The 20,344-nt window shown below is 39.1% G+C and overlaps 1 protein-coding gene across 2 annotated transcripts in view; it reads right to left on the bottom strand.

Moving 5' to 3' along the window:
* Window positions 1-11,928: 11,928 nt before the first annotated feature.
* Window positions 11,929-20,344, bottom strand: part of mtcl2 (microtubule crosslinking factor 2) — a 51,461-nt gene continuing 43,045 nt past the window's right edge. For both annotated transcript variants that reach the window (XM_081385898.1, XM_081385899.1), the window contains exons 11-14: window positions 18,740-19,000; window positions 17,428-17,498; window positions 15,888-17,340; window positions 11,929-15,773 (exon numbers count right to left, since the gene is read on the bottom strand). In XM_081385898.1, the coding sequence (XP_081242024.1) occupies window positions 15,621-15,773; window positions 15,888-17,340; window positions 17,428-17,498; window positions 18,740-19,000 (1,938 nt within the window). In that variant the 3' untranslated portion in view covers window positions 11,929-15,620. The remainder of the gene's footprint in view (window positions 15,774-15,887; window positions 17,341-17,427; window positions 17,499-18,739; window positions 19,001-20,344) is intronic.

The following is a 20,344-nucleotide window of genomic DNA, read 5'->3' as shown; positions in this document are numbered from 1 at the left end:
GCAATTCACCTGTATTTTGCAAGGTGGCAATGTCTCATACACAATGATGAAGTGAAGTTTCACTCATAGTCACTGCAGGCAGAAAACAAAAGAATAGGAAGTATCATCAGCAAAACTCGAAATGACTCAGTGATTTACTGCAGAGGAAGTACTGAACGCAATCAAATATTACTGTCACTGTAACTTAATGATGGATTTGGTGAAGAAGCTGTCAGCGATCAAAATATTGAATAGTTTTTGAGAATATGTTTGAGATTGTGAATATGAGCCAGATGCTGAATGTACTGGAAAATGAGCTCTGACGAAAACAGTGATGATGGTATAAAACATCTGCTCAAACTGAACCCTTCCAAGCTCCAAAAGGTACAAATATGCTTTATTTTATTCTTCTGTAATTCTTAAACTACTATCAGGAGAGTTTTATAGTATCAAGGCAGGTAGAGATCTATCTGTGTTAGATATAGATCCGGGTCTCTAAAGACCTGAATATGTAACAGTGATTGGTGAAACATACATGCATTTAAAGGTTATTGTTATTATTGTTATTAATTTAATAGAATGTGTAAGGCTGATTAAACGTATGATTTATGACTGGTCAAACTGGTGTGGTTCAGCAGATCATAACCTGGAAATGACAGAGAGATGGATGTATCAAACAAGCAGCGTCATGCCAGGTGGTTTTGTGACATTCTGAATGGATAGAAAGAGAGATGCATGTCTTTGGGGTCAAGGGTGGGTGAGGCGAGCGTGGGGAGATTAAACATCTCCTTTATCTTTTCAGTGGGACGTAACCCCAACCATCACCTTTACCTCTCTCTTCTCTATCTCCCCTTGTAAGACAGGGAAATTCACCATCTGAATCCAAAGCTCAATGCCAGAACTGCTGCACTGTTTTGAAAAGCAGGATTGCAGAGTGAATTTGGCTTTATTTCATTTCAAATCTTTCAAAAGTGTCATGTGATGAAGTGAATATCTTCATGTCAGAGGTTAGACATGTCATAATGTAATTTGTCCTTCATGCCTGACTGGTTCGATAGAGACGTTGCGCTCATGAAGCTCTTTACACCCACCACTTAGAAAAGGAAAAGCTCTTAGCTACAGCATCACATTCAGTGGCACGCTGCTGTTCACTACTGAAGCATTCAAACCTCAGAAAAGACACTTTAGCAGAAGGAATCAGCTTCTCTTTTCACTCTTCTTGTTCTTTTCCTTATTCATATTCATATACTCATCTCATATTGCACTCTACTCTTAGTCTTTTTGACTGCGTGGCCTTCACAGCAAATAACCCTTACGGGAATGAAAGGACAGTGTGGATAATAACAGTTGTGTGTGTTTTTGGCACTCAGTAAAACAGTGCAATTGAAAGCAATTCAAATAGTCCAAAAATATAGCACATCCTCTCTCGCCTTTAGTTTAATTGCATGCACAAATGGTAGGGGGGTTATTATATCTAATTCTGTATTTGCATATTGCAGCTGTGTGTGACTATATTAGTATGCGAGTGACCAGGACAAGGAATGCCTAATGCATGCACAGCCTTGATCTTTAAATGCCTGCGTTTACCTGAATTATGTATTTATCGATAACATTGTGTCAGTTCATGCTCAAAGAGAGAAAGATATAGAGGAGCATCTGAAAACACATTAGAAAACATTATAATGCTGTCACTGTCAGTATTTTCATTATGACCATTCCCTTTTGTGTCTCTCTATTGCGTTTCAGTCTAAATATGTCCACAGCAAACCTGTGATGAATTAATTATGAGGAACACCTGGCAGATCTCTCTACAGAGAGTCAGAAGAGCCAACACCATCACATACAGAAACTGTGCTAAAAAAGTGTGGAGGTCAGTAAGTGTGTGTGTGTGTGTGTGTGTGTGTGTGTGTGTGTGTGTGTGTGTGTGTGTGTGTGTGTGTGTGTGTGTGTGTGTGTGTGTGTGTGTGTGTGTGCGCGTGCGTGCCCTTGTATTCAGCAAAGATGCATTAAATTTAACAAAAGTAACAGTAAAGACATTTACATAAAATATTTCATCAAATGTTTATCAGTGCTCTGTTTCTCTATTATAATGACTGTATGAGGCACAGGTGGTGTCAGCTAAATGCATTATGTATGTGGGGCTAATGTACAGACCACCAGCGCTTCAAGATCCAGAATGAGTACCTGAACCAAGGATACTAAAATAGCATACAAACATTGCACGCATACTATTTCTGCAGTAGGTTATATAGTAAAAATATTGTGAATGTATGCATAGAATACCTGTTTGCCACTTGACCTTTAATTTCCAGTGTGATAAATAAGTAAAATGTAAACTAATAGTTTTTTTTAAGACTACTGGGTGCCTCTATAATGCTCACTTGTAACATGATGAGGTCATGTGACAGTAATGTGGTGTACTACTGTTTAAAACATGTAATAATAGAGTAGAATTCCTAGGATCGAATTTCATATTTTGAATCCACGACTGAAGATTAATGTCTGGCATGTAATATACACTTTATGCATATTTTACAACAAGATTACTCTGTGTTGAATATTTAATGCATTACACCGAACAAAATGCAGCCATTCCTTGCGATCAATGTGAGGGTGAGATAGAAATAATGTGTTGCTCCATGTGATAATTGCATGAAAAAGTAGATTTCCTAAGACTCTAAAATTCCCCTAGAGAGAGCAAAAGATCTGTCTCTCTCTGGTTCTTTCTTTTTTCCTTCTGCCACTTCTGCCATTGACCCAGATTTCCTGGCACAGCAGGATGGCATTTTTGGCAAGAAACAGAGAGAGAGAGAATGAGTGGCAGAGACTTGAACACCCGGCAGAGGTTGAGTGGAGTTCAAACTAGCTTAATCCCTAAAAGTGATGTGGTTAACATAATGTTTAATGTTGTACCCTAATCTCTGGAGTGTAGTTGTGTAGTCTGTGTAGGGACCGGTCATGTATCTGCTGCACTGTAATCACACAATAACAGCTCTAATTATGGGTTGATGTTAATTACCATGATTCTGTTTGGTCTTGTGAAGTGCAATGAGTCCTTTTCCTGTCTGGGACTCTCCAGATTTCTCTGTGTCTTTCCTCCCATCTTGTCTTTTAACTCATCTGACCTGATTTGCAATTTCTGTTTTATCAGCCTCTTTTACAAATAAAGTCTTATAGTGACAACACCCACAGGAAAGACAATTAACAAATGACATATTTTTATCTCAGTCGTTTCTTCTAGACAATAATGACAGTAAATGGAGAGCAAATGGAAGACTCTCTGATTAGACTCTTGGGGTAAAATTCTTCTCTAAAGTTTCAGAATAGATCTCAAAAATGCCTCAAAAAAGGGCTCAGATTTGCCAAAGTGTGTGGCCAAAATGACGAATAATGTTATTACGGTATTATTTATATACTATTTTACTATTTGAATTAGCTTTGATTTTTAATTATTTTATCATTTTTATAGTTTTTTAATATTACTATTTAATATATACTGTTTAGGTTTAATTAATTTTTATTTCTGTTTAATTTCTGTTTTCATTTTATTTAAATTCTAGGTAGGACTTTTAGTACTTAAACTTTAGTGCCAAAGCATTTTTTTAAATGTAGGCTATGTTTAGTTTAAATTTTTCATCTAATATTTATATTTTATTTCATTTTTTTTTAAATAGTTTTAGCTAACCATAACCCTGTCAAACCAACTAAAACATCTCTCATCAGAATCTTTCAAGACTTAAATAATCTGAACTATGCTATTTGAATTCTTTTATTTGTTGTAAAATAAAAGTAAAAATAAAAAAATAAAAGGAAATATCTGAGACCCATGTGATTACTAAAATAATAAACAACCCAATCTCATGAGAAAACGTAAAAATGTTACGAGGTGGCAATTTCGTATGAACTTGCACAATGTGATTCATACAAAAACGTATGAATTTTAGAAAAAAAAAAGTATGCATGAAGCTCCACCCCTAAAGCTACCATCGTGTAAGCAGATCGTACTAAAACGTACCCATGAGGTCATGCAAATTCATACGAATTAGTCACCAACTCGGCAAACCGTCAAATAGTAATGAATTGACATGAGATTGTGTTGAAATAAACCAACTCAGAACTCCATTAAATCTCCTAAGCTATCAAAAAACCCTCTGCACCATAAGATGTTCCTCTGGGCGTTTTTTTACACTTCTGCATAACAAAACAGTTTTCAGTCACAGAGTGGTCACGTGGCTATCAAGCTTATGTTTACTGAGTGCAGAACCTGCTTGTTTTTCCCACTTTCACCCTTAGGAAACGCACACCCTTCCTTCAAATAGAGCGCTGTGGCCAAAACATACCTCAGTAATATCTCAGCGCACTTTCCCTCAGAGCGACGGGGAACGGAGAACGATATTTCCAGGTCAGGTTCACTCATAATCTGAGGCGACTGTTTGCCTGCATCCTGTGTTTGTATTTTATCCGCCTTCCATCAGTGTGACGGCTGACTGATGTGATCTGGCAGAGTAATTACAGCCGACTGGAACTGTTTCAAACGCACAAAACACGCTGGCTTCATTTGATGCCTGCCATTATTTGTTTGCTTAATTCGTTTACCTTGTTGTGTGTGTCATTAATCGTTTGCTTGCGAACATATGTAGATGCAAAGCAGACTACAGCAGAAATAACTTACCAATCACAGAAATACACAGGCTGCATGCCTGTATAGCTTCTGCTGGCTCTTTCCTAGTAAGTTTGCTGCAGTCAACAGGGACGCTCTCATTTCCCAGCTTTCCTCCTCCAGAATGACCTCTGCATTAGTGTAGAGTATGATTGATTTGGGTGGAGGGTTTCAGTCTCGTGGGATCTCTGCCTAGCAGGTCAAAGCACTGATAGCACTATAGCAGCTAAGCTTGAGAATTGGGTTTGGTCTTAAGGGGAGGTTTACAGACTCGGCACTCTGGGATTTCAAGTACTGCTGCCTTAAATACATGATCATTAAGAGGAATCGGCAGATATTTTACACAATTTATCTCACAATTTTGACAAGAAATATCTGAACTGAGATATAAACTTACAATTCTCAGACTTGCAAGTTTATATCATGCAGTTATTTTCATAATTGTGAGACAAACTCACAACTGTGAGTTATAAAGCCCAAACTGCGAGATATAAACTTGTTGTAGAAAATGTTATAGGTATGCAGCGCCAGGCAAATGTTTTTTGCTAGTTTCAGCCTGACGCAGTTATCATTTTCACGTCCTGCGCCATGTTGTTTAAATAGCAAATGCATTTGCGCCAATTTGCGCCAATTTTGTTTGCCTATAGACCTTATGCGCCAGAGAAACAAGGGCACAGCTATCTTTAGAATATTGTCTTTTAACTTCCGTTTTTGCGGTCGCTCTGTATATTTCTATGGCATTGCTTTCCAGGACTAATTAGCTTTTGAAGTGGATTTACTTAATGTAAAGTTAACGAAAGTTATCATGAGGACTGTAATGTTTAAAGCAGATGTCTTAACAAATGTCAGTCGACCGGGAAGATTTTAAAACAAGCCGTTCATTAATAAACACGCAAGATCGCTGTGAAAATACAGACCAGAAGACAAAAGACAACGAGTGCAGCGCTGAAAAGGGGCGGGGCTACATAAGGTCTATAGGCGGGTCCACAATGCCCATAGATGGTCTATTCGCACGCTTTAACCTTGCGCAAGAGCAGATCAGTTTCCTTTCTGGAGAAGCGTTCAGTTTTTCCGCTTGAAAATTTCGTCATGTAAATAGCGAATCCGCCATGGTGCGAGCGCAACTGGCTTTTAAAGAGAATGGGAAATTACATTCTGATTGTTTTTTTGCACATTACGCCCAAAACACACCCATTACTCATTAAGAGAATAGGGACAACCCTTTTAGATCATGAGCCGGGTGCGTTGACCATTTTTTCCGTCGTTAAACTAACGCTGTAAGTGCACTTGCGCCGTGCGCTTTAGACCATACGCTTAGATCGTTAAAATAGGGCCCTAAATGTTATTTCATGCTATAACTGTAGGGCTAATACCATGTAAAAAAAATATGGATGTATTGTTGTCCGTGAGGTCATCCATAGGCTTCTGAACAGCATTTTTGAAGCCCAAACTGGGCGGAGCCGGCCGTCGCCATCTTGGCAGCGCGTTACCGCGCGTCACACCCGGGTAACCGAAAATAGGCAAACAGACAGCAGACAAAGGCTTGTAGTGACAGCAGCAGCAATCCACCTGTCGCTCAAGTGGCCACGCCCTAAATTATGCAGAACTTTAAGGCTTAACATAATTTAAACAGATGAGTTATAACAAAAAAAATCACCCCGCTCACAGTTTTCACGAAGGGCAAAATTAGCTATCAAAACCACTTTTTGTACCAGACTGAAAACATATTTTTTTATTCTGTAAAGTTGACCATTTTAAGTCCATGGGATTTACTCTCTTTTGGAGTCTGTCTCTAGCGGCCAGTCGATGAATTGCAGTTTAAGTCACTTCCATGTTGGATTCAAGAGAGAGACCGGATGGTTGCTGCTTGGCTAATTCAGTATGCCCTCTATGAACTGCATATGTGAATATTATGTAGATCTATTGTTTACATCAAATTCATGCTTTAATTGTAGGGTAATCGACACAGGTTTTATCAGTCTAGTCTTGACAAAGGTATTCTATGAAAATGAGACCATCTATTTTGCATTCCGATTCTGACATCCAAAGGCACTTTGGCATTTTGGAATTTGGCAAAGACATTTTGTCTGGATCTTGCCCTTTTTCCTCAACTTGTTCCTGCCACCACAATGCGCGCACAACTGCAATGACATAACCATGGCTTTTACTCCCAATGGTCTATAGCGATGGGCACTTTCAAAAAACACTGCTTTGTGAAGCTTCAAAACCTTTGTGAATCATTTCGAACTAGTGATTCGGAGTGCGAATAAAACTGCCAAAGTCATATAATTTTAGTAAACGAAGCTTCGTTACATAATAACTGTTTCAAAACGTTTCACAATTTCAATGGAGCGACGATCTCTGTGAACCCATGAACTAGTGTCTGTATGGTTTTTACCTGATTTCAGATCCAATTTATAGACATTTGTAATGACACAATTGCATAATAAAATGAAAGTGTAGTAGTTAATAGTCTCTTATTGGCCTGATTAACCAGGATCTCAAATAAAACACAATAAAAGCCCTACAATTTAATAAAATAACACATAGGCCTATTATATAGATATTTTATCCCAGACAGCAACATGGTGTCGGCCCTGATCCGGCCCACATCTGGGCCGTGTGGAATCCACGTGTACCAGATGTGGGACAGATCTGGGCAGACACTATTGCTGTCTGTTGCTGGTACTGATTTGTAAAAGTGATTTTATGCATGTTTGGGCTGAGATTTTGTTGCATTTACACTGTTCTAACCAGCAGGCGTCTTTGAAACAGTGAATCATTTTGCAAAGCAATTAGTTCAAATGAATCAAAGTTTCAAAAAACGTAGTTTCTAGGCCTCTCACATCACTAGGCCTCTTCTCACCATCCCAACTGTTTCACCCTCCATTTTCCTCATGTTCAAGGACACAAAAATAGCTATATTCTTAGTGAACAAATAAACAATTACTAGCCAACAGCTTTTAGTTCAAGTCGTAGCCGGACAAAACCACACTTGACAGCTTGTACGGAGGTCACTTACTTTGCAACCAGTTGATGGTTAGGAAAGAAAATGAAGGATGAATGTTAGTACAACGAAGCTCAACTGATGACACACAAACTACAAATGGAGAGTGCAGATTGGACAGAAATATGTGTATAACCATGTATCAATTCTGTGTATATCTGAAGTTAATTGTGTAAACTTGTCAGGGTAGACTAACATATAGATGACCTCAGAACAAACAAATGGACTACAAGCCAGAAATTTGATAACAGTTTTTCATTTTACAGGATCTTTAAGGTACATAAACTGCAGCCATTAATAAGTATCAGCCATCTCAGAAAAAGCACACACATGTATTCTCCCAGTTAAAGGTGGGACTGTGTGTTATACTGTATCTACCTGATCAATCTGTGCTCTGTGAGAGAGAAAATTTCAGTGCAGGGGTTTACAAGATAAGCAGTATCACACTCTTCTTGACCTACATAAGCTCCAATGGCCACCTCGGCCAAGCTGATTTCCATCTCATCAGGATAGCTTACGGAACATCTGACTCAGCATCAGAGCCAGTGACGAGCTTTACTTTGCTATTGACGGGTTTGTGAGGGAATTACAATCATCTTGAGTTTTGTATCCACCCTGTTACATTCAAAATAGCGCAAAGCCAGGGTTTCAGATTAATGCAAAATCTCTAAAGCTATCAGATATCATTGCTCCACACCACACAATGTTGTGCAAAGGACAATATTAAAATTATTACTAGGATTTTTCTCATAACAGAGTGGAACTATTGAGCTTGTTGAGGCCAATGCCACTCCCTAACTTGTCAGAAAAACCGAAATATTTTTTAATAGTAATAAAAGTATATTTGTGACAACAACCGAGTCCCCAACTTATGTTAAAAAAAGGGCAAATGAAAGTCCACTTTAGACATTTTAATAACTATAAGTAACGTAGCAACTACATGTCAACTACCAGTCAGTAGAGTATTAGTAGACTCTCTGCTTAATATCTGCTAACACTTTATTTTGATGCTCCTGCAACAGACATTCTACTGACTATAAGTAGCAACTACATGTCAACTTATTCTACGAACCTGAACCCAAAAACCTAACCCTAACCAAAGAGTTTACTAATAATCTTAGTTAGTTGACATGTAGTTTCTTATAGCCTAGTTAGTAGAATGTCTAAAGTGGACCATCGAAGTAAAGTGTAACCATTATAATTAAGCAGAATTCCATGTTTTGAATCAATATATCCCATTAAAGTAATGGTCTGATGAATGGTGAATGGAAAATGGCTGAAATTCAATAAATAGCATCTAAAAATAACAACATAAAATTCGCTGAGAAGGGCAAGCAGATGCCAGATCTTAATTCTAAAATGTAAAAATGAACAAACACATAACTCACATTGTTGTACTGTGAAGTTTGTCTTACGAATTTGTATGGGCAAGACAGCAGTGGTCGCCAAGTGCACTAAATCAAACACAAAAAGTGTGTGTGTGTGAGAGTGCGTTTATGCTCGGTGGAGAATGAAATGGAATGTGTTATTGCTGTGCATCACAGCTTTAAAGGAAAAACCCTCATATGACATTCAGATCCACAGCTTTTCCCTTATGGTTTCTTTTTCCCTTTTTCTCCTCTGCCTCCTGCATTGATTCACACTATGAATGTTAATGCCAGTGTCATCCCACTGCGACAGGAAATCTGACTCTTTTTGAATGATGCAACTGTTTGGTCACATCCTGTATCTCTGTATCTCTCTCCGCACTCACATTCAAATGTAAACTTGATTATTTTCAAAAAAAGGAAAATCTTGGCGGACAGGAAACCGACCCGAAGAAAATCACAGATGTTCTTCTCAAGTGAACCCGAACACACATGCGAAAACAGAAATGATCTTGAGTTTGAGTTCCATGGTCCCGTTGTCAGTTGGTGTATGTGTGTGTGTGTGTGTGTGTGTGTGTGTGTGTGTGTGTGTGTGTGTGTGTGTGTGTGTGTGTGTGTGTGTGTGTGTGTGTGTGTGTGTGTGTGTGTGTGTGTGTGTGTGTGTGTGGGTGTGTGGGAAGAAGGAATCCAGCTGAACCGAGACACACAGTCCACAGCTGGACATGAACCGTTACAACCTAGAGCTACATTTAACACACCACTCCGTCACTCTCTCTGCTCCAAAGAAGAGAGACAACAGTCATTTCCTCCGCAAATGATGCATCACTTAAACAGTCGAAAATGAAATAGCTTGATGAGTGCAGATTGAATATGTAAAAAAGTGAATCACAAAAATACTCTTAAAGTAGAAAATTAACATTTAATTTAAAATGATATCTGGTGCATTTAAAGGGGTCATATAATGGTACATGCACTTTTACAAGTTGATTGTACTGAAATGTGTGTTGGCAGTGCCTGTACACAACCATCATAAAGTGATAAAAATCCATCCAGTGTTGTTTTTTTAATCTTCTTATATGCTTCCTACACTAATTCCTCAAATCAAGCTGTTCGATTTTGTGACGTCACAAAATCGACGCCCCGCCCACGATGGTTGATTGACAGGAGCGTTTCAACACAGACCCGCCCTCGCGCCCTCGTGAGCGAGCTGTCAATCATAGCACGCGGCGACCGGCGCGTTCGGTGTTGATAGCTGGAGCACTGAGTTGAATGGCTTCTAAGCGATTGTGGTGGTGTTCTGTTCTTCGGTGCAATAATGAACACAGCAGTCATGTTGATGATGTTCCTAAATCCGTACAGCTGAAGACGCAGTGGCTGAGTTTGTTTGCGAAGGGAATATTCCCCACGATCAACGTCAATGCTTTCATGTTTGCGCGAATCATTTCACCAGACTGCTTTACAAACGAGGGTCAGTAAAAAGCTGGGTAGGGTTGCACCAGCCGTTCGTAAGTTCTTTCTTAAATTGGAACGTAAAGTCCACACTAGAGGCTTAGTAACTACTAGCTAGTTTGTAACTAACTCTGAACTTTATTCCGTTGCACCATTTGTTCGTAAGGCAGAACGTAGCTAGTAGGTCGTAAGCTCTCCATAAAGTAATGCGTAGTCGCATAATATGACGTTTAGCCTCGATGATCCAATAGCATCCTTCAAATACGTGAGCAGATGTTGTGTTGAAATGCTGTGAATTTCAGTTTATCCTTCATTCTTTTGCCTCACGTTACTAACGGTAAAAATACGTTTCCATTAAATACTTGATCATGAATAGCATAAGTGTTTTTATATGTAAATAACATTCAGAAACTGTATTTGAAATGAATAAGGATCAATAAATAAATATTGATACAAAAAACATAAGAAATTACGTTTATTGATTTATGACATGCACAACATGGACCGATGCACACAGCGATGTGCTGTTTAGGATGGGTTTGTGTTAAAGATAGCCGCTAACAAAGTAATCTTTTCACATAATGTTCTCTCTCTTAAAATGTAAGTGAGTGTAAATGTCAGCATAAATAATCATATATGTTTAAAGAATTGAAGTCTGTCAGGTAAAAGAAGAGCTTATTGATGCAGTTCAGTCTGTCTGATATTTTATTCCATCCGTTACTCCTGATCGGAGGCTGCCGTAAATATTTAGTTTATACGTAGAGTTACGCTTCAACTAAGTTTAATGGTGCAACGCAAAAATATTTAGAAGTGCGCAAGTCGTTACTTAGTGTTCATTTACGTCAAAACGCACAGCTGGTGCAACCGGCCCCTGGTTATTTGCTAAGACGCTGCTCCTGAAAAAAGGATCAGTACCAACTATTCGTGTTCCTGCTACACCTCCAGAAGAACTGAAGTGAGTGTAACGTTTTATTAACCTTTATATTAATCTTTATATTAATCTTTGCAAATCGCTTGCACGCTTCACGATGAATACGGCTGTTTTTACACTCAGGTACATTACGGCATGTTTTCTATGTATGACGTTCTCAATATAATTCATAATCCCATGTTTATAATGAACAACGCGTTATGGTTATTGTGTTACAAACTGCATACGCACAGAACAGAGGGGTGGGGTGATCAAAACTCATTATCATTTAAAGACACATGCACTTGAACGGAGTGCTGAAAACAGAGCTGTTTTTGACCAGGTAAAATTAGTGTTTTCTTACAATACTAATGAGAATTTTTAATTAAAGTATATTACAAACTTTTAATTTAGACCCTAAAGAATCATATTAGCTTGTACAAAAATGACATTATATGACCCCTTTAATCTGTTGTAGAAAACAACTTTTCTAGGCAACACCCACCCAGTAAAAAATGGGACAAAGGAAATTCTACCAAGAATTTTTTTTAGCACTTTTATTTTCAAAATGTTTCTATTTACACAAAATGTTCTCATGTTTTTAATTCAGGTGAGGAAAGGTACAGAATTCAAGCTCAAAGTTGGCAGACATTCAAAATTTCCTACACAAGGATAGAAAGAGTAAAAATTGTGTATTTATTTACAGTATATTTGATTTCAAGTTAAAACGTTTAGAAATGTTCCTCATTGTCCATCCGACATCTTTTTCATTCAAGAGATTTCAAATGGAAACAAAAAAAAAATATACACACATTTTCTTTATAATAATTTAGCAATTGATATTGACAACGATAAGCGACAAGGTGTTTTATATATTGCTAGGCATTAAAACAGAGTGACGTGATGGAGAACAATATCGTGAATGGAAAGGCCAATTAGAGAGCTGCTCCCATGAAAACAACTCCTTTAAATCTAAAACCACCAACCACATGACCTTTTAAACTTCTGTCAATGGTTTAAGAATAGCTATAAAAGTGTCTAATTGGCATCATTTACATTCTTCTGCTAAATTTGGGGAAATTTCAAACCATCAGTGGGGTTTGATGTAAGACTTCAGCATTGGATAAATTGACTGTGGGAGCACTCAAACGTAAAGCTCCTAAACTAAGGTCATTCCCCCTGTTTTTCAGAGATCATGTGACCAGACTCAGAAGCGTGAATACCAAGACTAATTGGTTAAGGGACACTTGAAGGGACAGTACACCGTTTGTCTGATATGTATAAGTGAGCAAAGCCACAACATCAGACTCAATTCAGGAAACATTCAAACAGGTTAAAATGGCTTATAAAGAAAGGACGGACTGATTACATTTGCAGATTTCACTCGTAAATATCCTCAAACTGCATTTTGGCTTCTGTAATCAATTACAATATACACAATAGATTGAATTTGCACTTCATTTAACTTCATGAATACAGACTTAGTCATTTTTTTCCTTTTTAAGAAACAGTGGTTCAGTAGCTAACAGCAGTCTTCTGAAAACATCTATTATTTCATTGCCATCAGTAGATGGTTCCTCAAAAACATACTTCTAACAGATATATTGTTGCTTTAATTTTAAAAAGGCACTCTAGTGACCTTCAAAATAAAACATGAATGGGTTAAATGTAATATAAGATACAGTTTTGAGTTAAGAGGTAGCTGTGGGACATACGGCAAGGCTGTGACAGATAAAGAGGTGACACTTTCTGGGATATAATAGGCTGGGTTTTTGTTTGTTTGTTTTTTCCAGACACTAAAAAATTGAGAAATGTCCGATTTATAAAGAGAGCGGAATCAACAATTGGTATGGCTTGAGAAATGCATACAAAAAAATGTTTTCTCTAATGTTCTGTCATCAAAGCTAAGAAAAGCACCAGCAAAAAGGACTAAACTTCAGTTTCTGCAGCACCACTCCAACTGGAGATTTGAAAAAAGAAAAGAAAAAAAACCTTACAAAGCAGACTTGACTCGGATGCAGGAGCTGCTACAGGGAGGCACACACTCGCACACATTTCAGTAACTGCATAGCTACATGGACAAATGGTCAGATTATGGATTATAGTTTGGGATTATCTGATAAAATCTCACTAATCTCAAAATCTCTCTATGGCCAATTAATTAGCATTCAATGTTTCAGTCTTAAACATGTCTGTTTATAAATGTGATATGCATAATTAGTATTTTGTGAGGCTTTCAAATGTGTTCTGTAAAATAGGATTACGGGTTTTAGTCAGGGTAGACGACATTCGATTTGGCATGATTGAGGCTGAAAGGGATTGACGTACACCCAAGTGAAACAATGGGGTGTATAGCAGGGATGGGCAATTTTGGTCCTGAAGAGCTGCTGTCCTGAAGTGTTTAGCTCCAACCCTGATCAAACACACCTGAACAAGCCAATGTCCAATGTCTTGCCAAGTCAAATGATTACTTAGGCTACAGGCAGATTATTATTATTATTATTATTTTCAGGGCTGGAGCTAAACTCTGCAGGATAGCAGCACTCCAGGGCCGGCGTTGCCCATCCCTGGTGTATAGAATATCCCATTTGTCATTTTAGGTTTCAGAAGGGTGCTCACAAGCACCCCCTTTAGACCACTATGCACCTTTTTGCTGAGCCAGCATTGATGCAGACTACCCAACAGTCTAGTCAGCATTAGTTCAACAACCTTTTGAATCAGAAGACCGCAAGGACTTAGAATGATATTTAAAACAAAGTTCAGTAGATTTAAGATTAACATCTAATTTTCCAACACAACCAATGGTAAAATCTATTAAACTGACTATACTTATATCCCTCATAGTCTTGTTTCATTCACATCAAATTAAAATTGGCGTTTGCCCTAACTAGGGTCCATTAGGTTTATTTCAGCATGATGATGGAGGATGGCGAGGTAGACAGTGAAAATAAAGAAGAGGATTGCAGAAGATACACCCAGCAACAGTCTTCCGTAGTAGCAGGGTGCGATAATAAAAATGACCATTACACTTTAAAATTCATGAGGACATCATAGCCAAGGAATGGAGATTTACATGTTAGTACTCTAATGTTCAAACACTTATACAGTACAAAGTACCAAAGAAAACAAAACAACTGCTATCCTCCTACTCTACCACTACCAACGTGCTCTTCGTAGACATCTTCAGACAGCATAATAAGAATATCAAGTTTTAAATGGGACAGATTTATAATGCAATATGGTGAATCATATCATCTAGTCCTTTTTTAGAGAAATCCAGGGGTAGATTCTGAGTTTCATATTTTGGCTGGTTTGAAAATGGAACATGGTCCCAAGTAGTTGCAGAGTTTATAAAGTGGTTGAAACAAGCTTTGCTGTTTGATGATTGTCTGTAGAGAACATGAACATAAAACCAAATTGAGACCATGTTGGTTTAAGGTGGCAACACTTTCCAGGAAGAAACTTTCTTCTTAACCATCAAAGACAAAAGTGGTCCCTTGAAAAAGACTTGAAAAAGGTAAGTTGTATATGAACTTGTAGAATCCATCAATTGCTGGTTATGGGACAAATTTACAGCTACTCGAAGCAATGCTATTTGTGGGCGAGAGTAAGGGCCACTGGGCAGTTGTGATAAGAAGTTTTACTCTTACTGAAGGCCATGTTGAGGTTGTTGGTTTGTGTAGTTCAGCTGCATGCTTTATGTTTACTTGATATCTACATGAAATTCATTAAGACCTGGTGTGGTCAACACCGAACTTGGATTCGGATTATTCAAGTTCTCCCATGGGGATCGAAATGGCTGGCTAAGCTGTCCTGTTGGCTGGATAAAGAACAGAATAATGGCTGAGTTTAAGGAGAGGTCTGACTGAATGATTGTGGAATGGTGGAATTCAAAATCAGGACTGGCTGGTTTACACTGGAATGACAGACTATGACGGAAATCTTGACAGTGGAATGGTGGACCTAAAAGGAGGTCTACTTTCTCCCCTTCCTTGGCATTAAAGTGTGCTGGTTACACTGAGGTCTGGTTTGGAAACTCTCCAGATGCAGGAATTCTCCAAGGTCCCATTGTTGTAACCCTGAAGTTTTTTTTATTTAAGATATGAAGTATGTGTGTTTGTTTAAGGGTGTGTCGTTGTGTATTGGTGTATGTGGCAGTGGATTTGTGTGGCAGTTTGTGTGGTGTGAGTGTTGATAGTTGTTTATTTTGTAGTTTTTGGGAAGCGTCAGAAGAGGCCACCCTCATCCTCACTCATTACTGGTATCGAATCGTTCTTCAGTTCCCATGGTTGACTCTTGCACTCGATGCTTGCACTGGCCATGGGAATGTCGAGTGGTGGAGCGGGAGTGGCGGGCAAAACAGGAAGTGACGGTTTGTGAGTTGCAGTCACAAACTGAATCCTGCAACAACAAAAAAAGGACTCAAAAGTTAAGATATTTACTTGATTCAGGGTTTATGCTTTGGAGGAAGAGGGAGTTTGTCTAACACAATTAGTTGTTCATGATTAAACTCACCTCCAAGGTACTAGAGCTTGTGCTCATTGCATCCTTTCCGGTGGCTACCAACTCGTCTCTTTGTGTTTTCATAAACCTCTTGTTGACGATCTTCGTGATATTGTCTGTGCCAATCAAGGCTCCAGGTAGGTATTCAGGCTTCGGTTCGTCCATCGTGCCCACTGGTGCAGTCCTGCCGCAAACATTGGAAAGAAACTCCTGGACCATGCCATACTTCTGAGATCCCGCTTCTCCCAGACCGATACCTATGCTAGGACAGGAGGGTTTTCCAGCGGCTTGTCTCCCTGGGCATTGATCTACTTTCCATAATGATTCAACACTTCCGGAGTGTTCCACCACACTGAACAGACTGGTCAAGCCATCATTTAGGCCGCTAAGCACTGGGCTGTCACGTGTGGTGGTGGAACGTGCCCAGGCAGAACCGATCTGAGATCCACTACGGTTATGCAAATTCCAGACACTGCGATCCCTTGAGGATGTTGAGGAGGTCTCGAGTTTGGAGGAGGAGGTGGAAACCCTGCGGGTGAGCTTAGGTGAGCCATATTTTGGTGAGCAACAGGGTCTGTCTATGCGACTGTGCACTTTATCCAGAGATGAAGAGATCTGTCGAGAGCGTGCAGATGCAAGTGAGGTGGATGGACGAGGAGACCATGTTTTCCCTTGTAGGCCTCTAGTAGTTGAAATGGGGCCATCAGTTTGTAGGCCAATGCTGACAAACTGTGCTGTCTGTGTTCCTGTACTAGAAACACCAACTGTCTGGCTCCCAGAATCTTTGCTGCACTTCCTCTCCAGGGAACTGGAACGAATGGCCTGTCGTACACAGTTTGTCATCTCCTTCATGTCATCGCTAAGGTTGCCTGAAATCTCCAGTCCATGGAAAGGTGCAGAACCTCCTGTACGTCCTTCAAGCAGGTCTCTATGCTGCTGTGAAAGTGAGCTCAACCACTGCTCATAAGCGGATGAGGAAGTGGTGGATAAGGGTACAGACACAGCATTCTGGCCTGATAGATCTGTCATGGCTGCATCCCTAGATGATAGTCCTTGCTGGGGATCCTGGTGGGCATTTTCTTTGACTGGCCTCCTCTCCATTCTCCGAACTGTTGGAGGGCTGTAATAGATGCGAATGCCCGTCTTATCTGGAGCGGTGTAGCTTCTCTGGATGTACTCCTTGCTCAGCTCCAGTCCTGGGAAGCTGCTGTTCGAGTTGGTGCTTGGGCAGTCCCATGTCTTAAACTGGTCATGCTTTTCCAATATTGCTGAATCACTGGTCAAGTACTTCCAATTCTTTTTGTTGAGATCACTTAAGTCAGTGCAAGCTAGAATGGAGGCCGGAGCAGTAGATTGGTGCTGTGCAACATTGCACTCTTTTACTCCACTGACCATGTGACCAGGAAGGAACAGACTGGTGTCCAGCAGACTCTTAAATTCAGAGGGTGCAGAAACTGATTTGGTCCTGTGACAAGAGAATGGAGATTATCATAAAACAATCACGTCTGATTAAAATGGGGATGCAATTTAGACCTTATGGCAGTCATTTTACCTCTGCAGTGCTGAACTGCTCGTGGCTACATCTGCTAAGGTTTCCTTCTCAGACATTTTATCATGAAGAGACTGAAAAAGAAATGATCCATTTTAGTTAAGTTTTACAGCATGCCATGGTCACCCCCCCGCCACAGTACTCCCATTCATTCATGTGGTATTACTGAGTCAGTTGAAATTCTCTTTAGGAAATGAGGTCATTCAAAACAGCTTGTTTCCTCTGTGGGGGTAATGATAGTGGTGTGGTTCATCAAGTCTATTTAAATGACCCAATTTCTCTCAATGAGGCATGTTATTAGACTTTTCTCATTCAAGATCTCATACGAAACAAAGAAATTAGAGCACAGAGCTTGATTGCCACAAAGAGGCAGAGAGTGAAATTAGGGGGGGGGGGGGGACTATATAGTCTCATCTCTTTTTCCAGCCTTACTTACAGTCTGTTTAGTACAGACACACTGACCGCACTGTTTCAGGCCTCTTTCCAATTGGACAGCATAAGCTGTGCACAGCCACATGGATTTTCTTAATTCTCTCTTAACTCAAAATTTTCTTTCTTTAGATATATATAAACAGCTGGAAAATGCTTCTGTCACCAAAACAAATCCCTTGTGTGTGCAAACATATTTGACAATAAAGCTTCTGATTCTGATATGCAAAACCAGCAATTCCAGCTGCAAGTGATGCAACACACAGGGAGTGAGCATGCCGGCGCTCTGTGGAAATGTTTAGAGATATTGTCATATCCTCCCATTATGTGAGGGGAGCCCTGAGTCAGTGAAGGAAGTGTGGGGATGAACAATGTGCAAAATATGTCATAATGACATTCTCACAGACCTATATAAAACAGATTAAAAGGACTCAGAAAAACATGAAAGCAGGGGAACAAGCTTTGGTAATACAAAACAAAGCTTCCCAGGCCTTTAATTCACTTGAAACTTGACCATAAAAGTTATTGCTCACCCAAAAATAAAAATTCTGTCATCATTTCCTCACCCTCATGTAGTTCAAAACCCAAATAAGTTTCTTCTGTGGAGCACAAAAGGAGAAATTCTGAAAAATCTGATGCTTCCAGAATTTCTTCTTTTGTGTTTAATTGAAAAAAATTCAAAAATGTACAGAAGACTCTTATTCAACTCTTTTTGGTGTTTTCATGTCCCCTGAAACTTGAAAGTGACCAGCACAATCATAATTTCTTTTCCTTTTGCATTCCACGGAAAAAGCAAGTCATACGGGTTTCGAATGAAGTGAAGGAGAAAAAAAAATGACAGAATTGTAATTTTTCAGTGAACAAATCCTTTCAAATGACATCTGACCTGTGCGCCTTTGTTCTGGGAATCCCGTATACGTTGTTCCCATTGGCTTCTTTCCTGGTTGAAGTGCTCCAAAAGCTCTAGCCTCTCTCGGCTCCAGTTCTTCTCACTAATCTGCAGTTGTTTGGTGAGGTCCATCACGGCAGCGTAAGAGTCCGCCAATAAGTGTTGATGCTCCTCTCGCTCCTTCTTTAGCGCCCCCTTGAGGTCTGGAGAGTCCTTTTCACTCCCAGCCACAGATGGCTTCCCCATCTTACCCTCCAGCTGATGACAAAGATACAGTATAAAATAAGAGACTGAGATAAAAAGAGGATACTTGATGTTTCAGAACCAGAAGAGTAACCATAGAAACAGCCCAATAATACACACCCAAGCATTTGCTGACAGCAGCAACATTCAGATATTTTATAGATATTATTTGCCCAATACCATTAAATATTCAAATCAAAGTGCAATTATCTATGCTTGATTGAAAAAATCAATAATTACATTTACTATTAAGAATAATTAAAATAGATAATTCTTTTTCCAGGTAATATATTTTATTAACTGCAGGTTGTTTACAGTTAACAACATGAGTTGTATCAACCCTATATATTGTATTGGCAGTTTTACAACAGCTTCAAATGTGACTCATCCAATTAGATTGTTATGATATTTGGTTATATTTTGTATTATGTTTCCAACAATAGTAATTATGAAGCCGGCACCCATTTATCATATTTTGAATTCCTTCTGCTTTCTCAGTTGGAGCCGCAAATCTTTAGAAATCATAAACTGCATGAGCGTATGCTAGTCAGATTATTAAAACGCAGCCTGCTGGGAACTCATCAGACAATCAGTGACTAAGCTTCTCATGGTAATAATGCCTAATGAGTTTTGCTTTTGATGGCAATAAGAGGTTAATGGGTTAATGTGGTTTATTAAAGAGGATGAAAGATATTTGTTCCAGATACCTTCTCATAAACCCAAATGATTATGAAAAAGAAAAATTATCCAGAAATTCTTTTGTTCCTATCAGACTATTGATGTGGCTTTGCAGATTATTTATTTTATTCACTTTTGAATCGCATGATAAATGAACAATTGTGCAGCATCTTAATAATAGACCATGTATAAATTAATAAGACACGATGTGCAGCATCAACAGAAGACTTCATAGCATTATACTTACAGCATTAATGGTATCAATAACCTTTCTTGTTTATACAGTGATAAATCATTTTCTGTGACAGGTTGTTATTAGTCCCACAGAGGTCACAGCTAATACTAGAGTGTCAAGTCCCACCTCTTCCATTCCTCCCTTTATCGCTTGGCTTATTCTCTAAACCACAGTCTTAGAAAAACAAAGGAAGTGCAGTCAGATAAAAAAGGAGGAGTGGCAGGGAGAAAAGGAGCTCTGTAATATCGACCTATCAGAGCGGTAATGGTGAAAGGGGCGGTCTAGTGTCATTAGGTTCTCTGGAGAGCATAGGGCTATTGCTTTAGGTGCGTGTGTATACTTTTTCTGCTGTAACCTTTACAACAATGAAGGGAAGCTAATCTAAACACAACTGATTGTATGCCCTGGATCTCTACGCACTGTTTAAGACATCTACAGAGTACACA

This window comes from Scardinius erythrophthalmus (assembly GCF_964197995.2).
Source record: "Scardinius erythrophthalmus genome assembly, chromosome: 15".
NCBI classification, from domain to species: Eukaryota; Metazoa; Chordata; class Actinopteri; order Cypriniformes; family Leuciscidae; genus Scardinius; species Scardinius erythrophthalmus.
The sequence above is the reverse complement of the archived record's forward strand: the minus strand, read 5'-3'. Positions and strand labels throughout refer to the sequence as shown.